General features: G+C 41.5%; 1 protein-coding gene across 2 annotated transcripts; it reads right to left on the bottom strand.

Moving 5' to 3' along the window:
• Window positions 1-2,572: 2,572 nt before the first annotated feature.
• LOC149303313 (adipocyte plasma membrane-associated protein-like) lies at window positions 2,573-11,666 on the bottom strand. 2 transcript variants are annotated; one of them, XM_089481590.1, is made up of 10 exons: window positions 11,575-11,666; window positions 9,968-9,985; window positions 9,096-9,212; window positions 8,422-8,537; window positions 6,098-6,190; window positions 5,317-5,433; window positions 4,948-5,122; window positions 4,164-4,298; window positions 3,042-3,234; window positions 2,573-2,782 (listed from the first exon to the last, which is right to left on the bottom strand). In XM_089481590.1, exons 1-10 carry the CDS (start codon window positions 11,664-11,666, stop codon window positions 2,573-2,575), a joined length of 1,266 nt encoding a protein of 421 aa, XP_089337716.1. The 2 variants fall into 2 exon arrangements, with proteins under 2 accessions (XP_089337716.1, XP_089337717.1); XM_089481591.1 differs by lacking the exon at window positions 9,968-9,985.

Here is an 11,666-nt window from a genome sequence, read left to right as displayed (position 1 = left end):
CGCCGGACGCTATGACGTCACTACATCTCCCATTGGCGCCCTGTCCATTTGTCCCCGCCCTTGTTCCTATTTAAACTCACTCCTGGCTTCTATCAGTGCCCGTTCAATGAGCTACTGTACGTACTCTGGGAGTTTATACTTGCTGCCTTGCCTTATTGTGTACCTGACCTCGGACTGTTTCCTGACTTCGCTCCCGTGCTGCCTGCCCCGACCTTGGATTGATTTTTGGATTTTGCTGCTGTGCTGCCTGCCTCGACCTAGGATTGTCTATGGATTTTGCTTCTGTGCTGCCTGACCCGACCTCGTCTGCCTCTGGCCCTATACGGTTCTTCCGCCTTGGACTGATATGCTCCGTACTTGCTCGTCTCTGCATAGTGGGTCCACTACTGGTGTTGTCTAGGTCCCGACATAACAGACAGGTAGAGATATATATATATATATAGTAGAGGTTGTATTATCACAAGATACTTATTCCATCTGTTATTTGAGAGATATATATCTATATATATATATCTCTATCTCTAATTACAGATCCTACTCATGCTCCATTACAGCTTTTTGACTTGTATGTATTCAATTTTAAGATAGCTATGTTGAACTAGAATTCCCATCATCCTTGCATGGATGCTAAGGGAGAGTTAAGTTAACCAGCACAATGGTGCTAGAAAGCCTATGGTTCTATTCACTGAATTGCATGATTGCAGTGGGCTGCATCTACCAAACTGTACACATTATGAAGGGACAACTTGTCATATTTCTCCTGCAAAACAGTTGAGTTGACCTTTCCAGCGATTTGAAAATGTAAGTAGCCCGACGTGGTTAAACAATGCGTTTAAATGTTTCAACCCACCCACATAGTCTTGTTTACGGTGTAACAAATGTGCAATTAATGACTTGTGTCCAAAGGCTATGAATCCCCCTAAGATACAGTACAACCTTTGGCTGATATCCTTCAAGAATTTGACTATGCTACCAGCTGTCACATAGATAACGTTGCAAATAACCAGGAAGAGGATTGGAAGGGTGCTAGATATCTGTACCATAAGTTGGCACAGACATGATGCACCAGGCATGGGTTCCCTTTCTGTCATATAAACAAAGTAAGCATGCAGAAAGTGGGGATTTTTTCTAAGGTGAAGGCATGATCTCTGCGCTAGCGAACTGTCTTCATTTAATCTTTACTTAGGTTTGTGTGCCAAAAAGCCATAACACTCTAAGGCATTGCCAAGCTGTCACAACAATCCTAAAATGTTCCAAGTGTAGTAACCTGCATAGGTTTTCCTGTCCTGGCTCTCGGAATGGAAAATGTAAAACAAACATGTCCTAACATGTAGGATAAAAATGTTCTGGTTATCCAAAATAAATAAATAGCAAACATTTATTTAAAAAAAAAAAAGTTTATTCCATACACAAGTAGTGCACTGAATTGTGAGTTCAATAATGCCAATAATCATGCAATTAATAGTAAATTAACAGTCTTATATTAATGCATGGCTACTTTGTGTAGTAATATGATGCTATCAAATCATTACATCTGTGGGAGCCACAGCACACATTACAATATACAAGGAAGGAAGGAAAAACAGCACAACTTATGGTTTTTGTTTTTTTTTTTAAAGCAGAATTACGCACATTTAAAAAATTGTCAGTTTACTATGTCATCTTTCAAATTGGGGCAAATTAATACCGGCTATTGGTAATTTGAGTCGAGTAATGTTATAAAGACACTTTGGTTGTGGTATCTTGAGGACGCATGATATACTAAATTTCATCTGTGAGGCTTGGATGTTCTTGGCTAAAGCATCCTCTTACAAAACTTGGAAAGCTACTTGGCTTTGCATCTTTCAGCACTGAACTGGTACCCGACAGACCATGCCTTTATGCATGAGGTAGGCAGTGATGCATTCTGACCGAGGCTGACTAGGCCTAGGGCAACAAGTCCAGCAGGCTGCTCCCCCTGGTGTGCTGTCATTTCATGGGCTAGTTAAAGGGAGATCACAACATCTCTTGTATATGACAAGAGGTTAGGTTATTACAAAATCGTTTGAGTTTTCTTGGAATAGATACTATAAGCTTGGTCAGATCCCTGCTCAGCTTTCCAAACCAGACTGACAAGCCCTTACAGCTGTCCTTGTAGCCACTAGCCAGGACCAAGAGATAGAAGGGGAGGAGATGTGTTAGTTGACCGACCTCCAGCACACTTTCTTCCCGACCAAACAGGGCTTGAAGACCCAGGTATGTTAAATAATAAGTATGTGACATTCCAGCCCTTATCACTGCTGTATAAATCCTGTCCATTAATTTTTGGGGGGTTTTTTCAATTAAATGAGTACATATAGTTAAATCCCCTTTTGAAGACAGAGTTGTAAGCAACATTTGACAAGACAAAGTCCTGCTTGACCTTTAACCATCTATAGGATTAGCATAAGAATATCACATACGATCCACAAATCTAAATCACTGGGATTCCAGAACAAGTGTGTACTATAGGCACCCATTAATCAGGAAATAACTGGTCACTGGGGCACAACAGTTGCTTCCATCATTTGCTTACTGGCTAAACTTTGAAAGCTCATACTTCTTGAAGATTCAGTTTACAAATAAAAGGAGATCGGAAGGATCCCATGTATAAATACCCATCATGTTCATGGGCCTCGCTGATGTAAGTCACAACCTCTCCATTGGGATCATGAAAGCTTCTTTTGTAGGAACCTTTCTCACCGAGCTCTACAACCAGACTGTACCTGGGAACGAACTTCATTACTGTATCATGGCTGAAGAGCTGCAAGTAAAGGACCGTGATTAAAATGTAAATGTTACATACAGTATTCTATTAACAGCATAACCAGCAAACAAGGCATTGTGTGCTACTCTGTAAAGCTCATAAAAGCTCCAATTCCATCATATTATTCAATTTATATTACTTACATATAGCATACAGTAGCTTGATGTAGTCTGCTTGTGCTACCTACACCCATACTTCCAAATAGATTTTCCACCATTTAAATTTGAACCACTGCTAATGTTTATCAGCCACCTACCTTGAATATAATTTTTTTTATCCATGGTTTGTCCGCTAAGAAATCCATCATGGAGAATCCAGGATTAAGCCTTACAGCAGACATGGCAACCCAGTATCCTCCTGAGCTGCTAAGGCGTATGTTATCTGGAAAGCCAGGCAGGTTTTCCACAAACATGTCTACTCCACCTTTTGTAAGACCAGATACATAATACCTGTTTAAACACAGAAAGACTATGAGAAATACAACACACATTACCATATTAAAAACCACCAAATATTCTTAATATGGTACATAGATAGACAGCCATCTCCATAGACAAACATTGGCAGTAGAACGGGTCGTACTGAAGAGATCAGCGAATTTAAACAAGTCTGCGGAATTTCTGCTCTACTAGATCTGCCTAGTGCATTGGTGTGAAGTGACGCAAAGCCCGCTGTAGCATCAGTCTAAAGTGTCTCTGAAAACAACATCAACACAAGCACTGTGCGTTGGGAGCTTCATGAAACGGAGTTTCCATGACCAAGCAGCTGTGCGATGCAAACACCGGCTACAAAAAAGAAAATGACACTGGACTCTTGAGCAGTGGAAATGTGTTCTCTAGTGCTTCACTATCTGGTAGTTTGATGGGTGCCAGGAGAATGCTACCCATCATAAAGACATGGTTTGACAATATTGGTTTGGAGAAACTTGAATAGCCTGCCTGGGTTTAATTTTAAGTCTATGATGAGTTTGTGAATTTTGCTAAACTAAGTTTACGGTGAATCACAATCTAGATTTATGTAGAAATTAAGTGTAAGGGTTGCGCAATTGCAAAATGTAAGTATTACATCTAAGGGTAAAATTTGTAGGTAAGGGTTACATATATACTGTAGGACTCAAATGTAGCCAGGCCAAATTAAGCCTTTATGACATCATAAAAAACACAATTAAAATGCAATAAAAATACAACAAAAATAGTGTATGAAGCACACTTGTTCACCTATGCTGTTAAATAAAAAAAACAAGAAAACTTTGGTAGAAAGCCATGATCAAATGAGCAGCTTTCACTGTGCACATATTCAAATATAAAATCTTATGTTGATCATATTTTCACATGCATAGAAGAATGTGACAGGAAGAATCATTAGCATAATGGCATACCTTCTTATTCGGGCCATTGTGGTCTCTGCAACAAGCAAGAAATCTTCTGCTGGCGAAAGCTGAACTCCATTGGGAAACCTCAATCCTCCCATCAAAACTTTCACTTCTTTTGTGACGGTGTCATACTCCAGCAATCTGCATGTAACATATAATTATAGGATTAAGGCAATCCCATCAGCGTTTTAAGCATGAATGGACAAAGCTTTACAGATGTCACCAAAAATGAAAATATCAATTTTGAGTGTTTTCATGATTTACTTTATTGTTATACAAATGCGAACAAGCCACATTCTGCGCTTACAAGAATGTCTGACAATAGACCAGTAAAGTGCTTACATTGAATCGGACACCTAAATTGCTTATGGGATGGGTAAAACAGAGCTCCAGGCAAAATTGTAGATCAAGAGAAAACAAAATGACTTTAAGGTAATTGATCCACCCAATTCCCAACGTCACGCGGCACCACATGCAAATAAACAGCACAGTGGCACCAACATGACCCCAGGCTGAGCACCTGTGTGTGGCTTAGTACCACAGAAGTTTGTATTTGTTAGCTATACTTTTCAGTTGGCCAACGCATTCTTGGCACGTGTTCAAAACTTATCTGAAAAATGGGAAAGTGGAGATCTTAAATCATAACTCAAGGTGGATTATGTTTAAATTAACATTTCAGTTCAGTTAAGGGATACACAAGCCTTTGCCTTTTAGCAATGGTGTGGTTAGAATCAGCTTCACAATAAAGGAATGTTTATGAGATATATAAAAATAAAAAAAAACGACTTGCCGCCCATCATCTGTGCCTTCCATAACCAAGTATGGGTAATCTCGCCTCTGCCACTTGCTGCTGGAATCTGTAAAGTAGATCTTTCTACCATCACTGGTTATAGTAAGATCATTTACAAATGACATCTTCTTCCCTTGGACTGGTATCTGGGAAGACAGGAGTTGTTCTACGGCACCTGAACAAGCAAAGTTTGGTGTTAGTCCATGATGGTCCACCTTGTTGTACTGATTATCGCAGGACTGAGCATCATGCAGCCCTACAGCTCTCGCTGAACTTCATCCATGCTCACTCAGCCTCTAACAGCTAAAGGATTGCATGTTGCCCAGCTCTGCTTTACATTGTCAGTTCCAGCCTGTCTCAATAACGTACCTGTAACAGGATTGACTTCAAATATTCCTTGGTAAGCATCTGCAATGAAGAGGGTCCCATTAGGGCCAACTCGGAGACCCAGAGGTCTTCCGCAGTTAGGCTCATTCTCCCGAGTTCCTGATACATGGAAAATGTAAGTAAATCGATTAGAAACAAAACTACATTTCTTAAGAACAGAGCGGGATTTTCAATGAAACCTACAACAGATTCAGTGTGATTTGTAACTCATTACAAGATCAGAAACATGACTCTCACACTGTCAGAACTTGTCAGCTGTTGCAGCCTAAATCCAGACCCACACATATACCTTAAGCCTCTATTTGCAAAGAAATAATTCAAGGTGGGAAAAGATGCTTGACAAGTCAAGCCAACTTATTGTTGTGATTTATTTTACCACAATCGGCTATTTCTCTGTAAGACAGCCAGGCTCAATTATCTAACAGAGTAAGTGCTTTACCTGCAGATTACATTGTAAGATGATACTTTGGAAAAGTACCCCCTGGGGTAATATCTTGTCCACACAAGTGATTGTGCAAGGACATGTTTTTTTTTTTTAAAAGAAGTGTACAAGGTTTAACATACATTAATCTCAATGGTCTGAAAAAACAAACAAAAAAAAAACAAACAATATATATATATATATATATATATATATATATATATATATATATATATATATATATATATATATTCTGGTCTGGGGGTACCAGGAGAGGAGCAAGCCTTTATTTTGCTAGAAAATAACATTTTTGCCCTGGGAGGCCGTTCATAATATGCTCACCACAAGGAGGTCTGCCAAGTTTAGCTATTGTGTGGATTTTTCCATCTTCAATTTTCAGAATCTGCCCATCTGCTGTGCCAGTGAAAAGGACATCTAAACAAAATGCATTTCAGTTTGTTAGTTTATTAAGGATTTCACCATGCTGTCAGGTATCAAAAACAGCTTCGCTACTGAGTGGTCATTACTCCTAGAAGCTTTTGCAATAACACATTGGACCGGAACAGATCTCGTAGAGGAGAAGTTTCCCAACCTCACTTGTGGCAACAGCATCCTATGACAGTGCCACTTTTAAAGTCACTGAGCTCTTGAATATGAGCCATTCTTCCGTTAATGTTTGACTATGGAGATGGCTGGCTATGTGCTTGATTTTATACATCTGTTTGGTACACTTAAAACATACTTTTGGTCATATAGTGTAACCTTGGGCAGGTAAGTATGAACTCCCTGGGTTTCACACCAGGTGGACCTGGACTTGAGCAACACAAACTCTCGAATCAAGTGCCATTTACCACGCTAGCCTCAGTTTAAGTGTATGGGCTGTAAAGAATGTCCACTAGATGGGCTAAGCCAGGTTTACTTAGGGCACTCAAGGAACATAACCCCCTGATCTGCCTGCAAAAAACTGTTTTAATACTAACCTAGAGACATATCCGCATAGTAAGAATACATCATACATAGTTTATGACTTAAACAATGTTTTAGTGGCTTACACAAAGAAGGAATTTTAACGAGGATATTAATTGGTCAAGAGAACTGTTGGCCCGAGAGGGTTTTTTTTTGCCAAATCTAGAAACGGTCATATGACCATAATATTAAAAAGTCTTGTAAAACATTTTCAGATCCAATATTCATGCACACAGCTCGTTAAAGAGCTTTGACAAAAATAAAAACTGCATTTAGACAAGTGACCTTCTACTGCAATGCAACCATAAACATAGAATATTTATTACTTAACACAGTAAACTAGGGCTGAAACAACGAATCGATAAAATCGATAATAATCGATAACGGAAATCGTTGTCGACGATTTCCGTTATCGATTAATCGAGTGATCGATTCGTTGTTGGCTCCTTTTACTTACCTCCGCGAGCGTTCCCTGCTTCCGCTACACGCTCTGCACTGCGTGACGGATGTGACGCGTTCCGGAGGTAAGTATTCTTCATGTCTGTGCGAATCGCTCTGTGCGAGTGGCTCCGTTCGCACAGAGCGGTTCGCTCTGTGCGAGTGGCTCCGTTCGCACAGAGCGGTTCGCTCTGTGCGAGTGGCTCCGTTCGCACAGAGCGGTTCGCTCTGTGCGAGTGGCTCCGTTCGCACAGAGCGGTTCGCTCTGTGCGAGTGGCTCCGTTCGCACAGAGCGGTTCGCTCTGTGCGAGTGGCTCCGTTCGCACAGAGCGATTCGCGGGGGTGGGGGTGGGGTTTCAGGGGATGCAGGGCAGAGTGGGGATGCAGGGCAGGGTGTGAGTGTGGGGGCAGGGCAGGAGACTGGGTGCAGGGCAGAGTGGGGGTGCAGGGCAGAGTGGGAGACTGGGTGCAGGGCAGAGTGGGGGTGTGGATGCAGGGCAGGGTGTGGGTGCAGGGCAGAGTGGGTGCAGGGTGTGAGTGTGGGGGCAGGGCAGAATGTGGGGGCAGGGCTGGGTGCAGGGCAGAGTTGGAGACTGGGTGCAGGGGCACAGTGCAAAGTGCTGGGTGCAAAGTGCCAGGGCTGGGTGCAAAGTGCCAGGGCTGGGTGCAAAGTGCTGAGTGCAAAGTGCCAGGGCTGGGTGCAAAGTTCTGGGTGCAAAGTGCCAGGGCTGGGTGCAAAGTGCTGAGTGCAAAGTGCTGGGTGCAAAGTGCCAGGGCTGGGGCAAAGTGCTGAGTGCTGGGTGCAAAGTGCCAGGGCTGGGTGCAAAGTGCCGGGTGCAAAGTGCTGGGTGCAAAGTGCCAGGGGTGGGGCAAAGTGCTGAGTGCCGAGTGCAAAGTGCCAGGGCCGGGTGCAAAGTGCCGGGTGCAAAGTGCAAAGTGCTGGGTGCAAAGTACCAGGGCTGGGGCAAAGTTTCTTGAACAGTAATAGTCCACCTCTTTTCAGAATGTTTGGGGTTATTTTGTTTCATAAATATTGTGTTTGGGTTTTTGTACTTTGTTTTTTTATTACATCATAACAAAATAAGAATGTTAATGTAAATTTTAAGTTGTTTTTTAACATCCAGTTCATTAAATTATTTTAAATAAACTAAAAATTTGCATATTGTTTTTTTTTATCCGATTAATCGATTAATCGAAAAAATAATCGGCCAACTAATCGATTATTAAAATAATCGTTAGTTGCAGCCCTACAGTAAACATACCTCCAATGTTTGCAATGGATTCCGGCCCAACTAGCTGGCCTTCCAACAAACGTTCTGCTTGCCTTAATTTAAGATTTGCCTCAAGAGCACCTGTCATACGAGGAGGTATCTGGAAACTGCAGGGAGAGAAAAAAAAGACAAGAATTCACTTTTACATAATAAGAATCATTATTCTTCATTACCAGCTTTCACTTGCCTATAAACGGAGAAATCGTGGCATTTTCCTTGTGTAATTTTATTTTATTTTATATACACCCATCCATAAACAACATTTATTTTTATTTCGCAAAAAAACAGCTCATCCTAAATCCTTGGTAATAAAGCCATATTCTTAAATGTGAGATGTCATTTCATGTGTTACTTTTTAGAAGAAGCAAACTTGGCAACAATAATACCTTTACTGGCTAACAGAATCACATTAAAATGCACTTTTTAGATACTATGAGGGGCTCTTCTTCAACCATATTAACCTTTTGGAGAAACAGTCATCACTATTTTTTCCCCCATAGAGTATTAAGGTTGCTTATATGCTGGCCTTATACTGTCCTTTCACAATACTGTTAATGTTTTACTCATGCAAGAAACTAGTACATTTATATCAAATATTTGGGTATTGCCTGCCATAGAATGATGACAAAGAATATACGATTACATTGAGTAGCAATCCAACATACCTTAAATATTGTGGCTCTATGGGAGACTCCAGTAAGCACACAGCAGCAAGCGAAGGGATTAGCAGAGCCAATGCCAAGAAGATGAAGGTGGCACGGAAGATTTTCCCACTGTATGAGCTGCAAACACATAAGTACAGGTAAACCAGTATACTTTGCTACACAGCAACCTGTATGTCACCAATGCTATGGACGCCAAGGGCCTAGTAAGCCCTGTGACGGAGACAGCCATGACTCCTAAAACTGACCATCACTAATCCACAGGCTTCCAAATTTCTGCAGCTGGTCAAAAATGGACCTTGTCTGATGGGGGTCTTGGAGAAAATTTATTAACCCGGATAAAAATAATAACACAATATCACCATAGTAACCAGTGGAACGTTCCGATTCCATTAGTTACCACAATTATATCACCACTTTTTTTAAAGTCCGTAGTAGAACCACAGGCCTATGCATAATATAGTTTGTGCTATTGCTAATTATGGGTAAGGGCCATCTGGATGCAACGTCTCCTTGCATTAGCCAATAAGGAATCAATGTCAATGAATTCGGCTAATAGTGCATTGGCTGTCATTAATTGTAGCCAATAGGGTGATAGATGTTTGGTAGGTCAGCCAACAGAAGAAATCAGCAGGCCGTAACACTACCCAATATTCAGCCTATCAAATATAACCTTTGTGCTCCCGTGTTGAATTAACCCCTTAAGGACAACCCATTAACAACAATACATTGTGAGCCGGTACATGTAGGGGCTTTGTAGTGAAGGGGTTAACAACCAATATCTGGAGACTTCAAAATATTTTCTGAAATATGTATGTAACACACACAGTATGTATACTTGATTCCTTATACAATTACATGGGCTCTTTAGAAACCTCCCTTTTCTTGCAAAACTCCTTTTTCTATTGCTCATCATTTCCTGTTAGTTGCCAATTTCCCCCGGGACTACGCATGAAATCGTGACTCAGATATACACCGTAATCTTTTGTGCCGTCTTATATTGATCTCCATTGATGCATCTATTCCTGGCATCCACAGGAGCGCGTCTCTAATTTGGCTGCAGCAGCAGTGAAGATGCAGTGCTCTTCTCCCCGCGCTCAAAGGGTCCATTTGAACAGGTTCCAATAGCAAGCCAATGACTAGTGAAACAATTAGTAGTTCGACAGATCGGTTTAAAACGTTTGAGCTCCTCCCTTATTTGCCTCCAGTCGATTCCTAAATTATTGTCTGGCACGCGAAAACTGTCTATCATGCCGCAAATTAAGGCAAACTCTTAATCTTTTTGTTTTCCCACATCTACAGCGGGACCCCTGAACTGAATTTTAAATTAGCGTTAAGCAGCAATGCTTTTTTATAGCAACCAAGAATTGTGATGCAAAAGGGTTAATAGTGTAATATGCTATTTTTTTTTTAAAATTATTCTTGTAAACAAGTATAACAGGAATAGTGTTCTGGTAGATCTGAACATGTCCTTGAACCTAGTACGTTGGGAGTGAGATTTGGCAATCCCGACCGACAAGACTCTCAATCCTGTTTTTTTTTTATCCATTTAATTTCAAAACAATAATTACATAGATCTTGTAATTAAACAGCCTTCCAAATTTTAAAAGTTAACCTCCTTTTAGCAGTGCGAGTCATGGATCAGTGTATGGTGAGCAACGTCTCGCAATGTACACCGCTACACGACTCTGAGGGTCTCTCAGCGGAGGAAAGAGCCTAAGCATAATCCTTTCATTGCTGTATTGAATGTACGTATTTGGTTAATAAACCAAAGCACGGCTTCATCCATCGAGGGAAAGACTCATCTCTATAAACGGAAACATGTTAAACCTCTGCCTTTCCACATGTCAAGCGCAACCGTGGGTTAAAACATTTTTGCTCTGTTTTAAAGCGCAACGTCACACTTTAATGGTAGCTCACATTTAGGGATTCTAGATCCATCCTAGAAGTTGGGAGCCGAAGCACATGCATGTACTAGAGCTTGTAAACGGGTTCGTATAGGAGGCTTTACCGTCCATCACACTGCAAAATCAATACATGCTTCGCAGTCAGTGATCCCGCACGTGTCCTCATGTTTTTATTATTTTAATCATTCTGACAGATATTTGGGTGAAACCAGATCATTTGAGAGGATATCCTTTACCTGACTCCAGGGGCCCGGATGATCACTGCTTTGTGTAGACAGGATCTGGAGAAACGGGGGGGTGTTAACCTGCTTAACCCTTTCTATACGGACACAAATCTCCTGTATATGAAATACAGTATCAGGGTCAACACCCATAAGATAGACCTTCATCAGCAGTCATGCTCTATCCCATACATTACACAGTTATACTTCTAAGGGCGAATGGCAGGTGCTCCTCCAGGTCAGCTGACATTACAGAAAACCCATTCACTAACTGCTCAGCAGCCCGCTTCATTACACACACGTTCGCACTCCCCGTTAGTGCCTCCATTCCCGCCGCCGCCGCCAATGCCTCACCCACTCCTCCCGGTATCCTGAACCACAGTCTCGTCGGTGATTATCTGCGGCCGTATAGGCCTCCGCTGCCGCAACCCGTCACCCTCTTCCAT

This window comes from Sceloporus occidentalis, unplaced genomic scaffold, assembly GCF_023333645.1.
Source record: "Sceloporus occidentalis isolate IW3139 unplaced genomic scaffold, rSceOcc1.0.p SCAF_15, whole genome shotgun sequence".
NCBI classification, from domain to species: domain Eukaryota; kingdom Metazoa; phylum Chordata; class Lepidosauria; order Squamata; family Phrynosomatidae; genus Sceloporus; species Sceloporus occidentalis.
The sequence above is the reverse complement of the archived record's forward strand: the minus strand, read 5'-3'. Positions and strand labels throughout refer to the sequence as shown.

Bases quoted from the DNA above. Each gene is read 5' to 3' on its own strand.
- LOC149303313 (XM_089481590.1), bottom strand. From the start codon at position 11,666: ATGGAAGAGGGTGACGGGTTGCGGCAGCGGAGGCCTATACGGCCGCAG. The intron at 5,123-5,316 runs GTACGTTATTGA...TTGCTTGTTCAG, and splicing joins TGAAGTCAATCCTGTTACAG to GTGCCGTAGAACAACTCCTG. The intron at 4,299-4,947 runs GCAAGTCGTTTT...TGTTACATGCAG, and splicing joins GAAGGCACAGATGATGGGCG to ATTGCTGGAGTATGACACCG.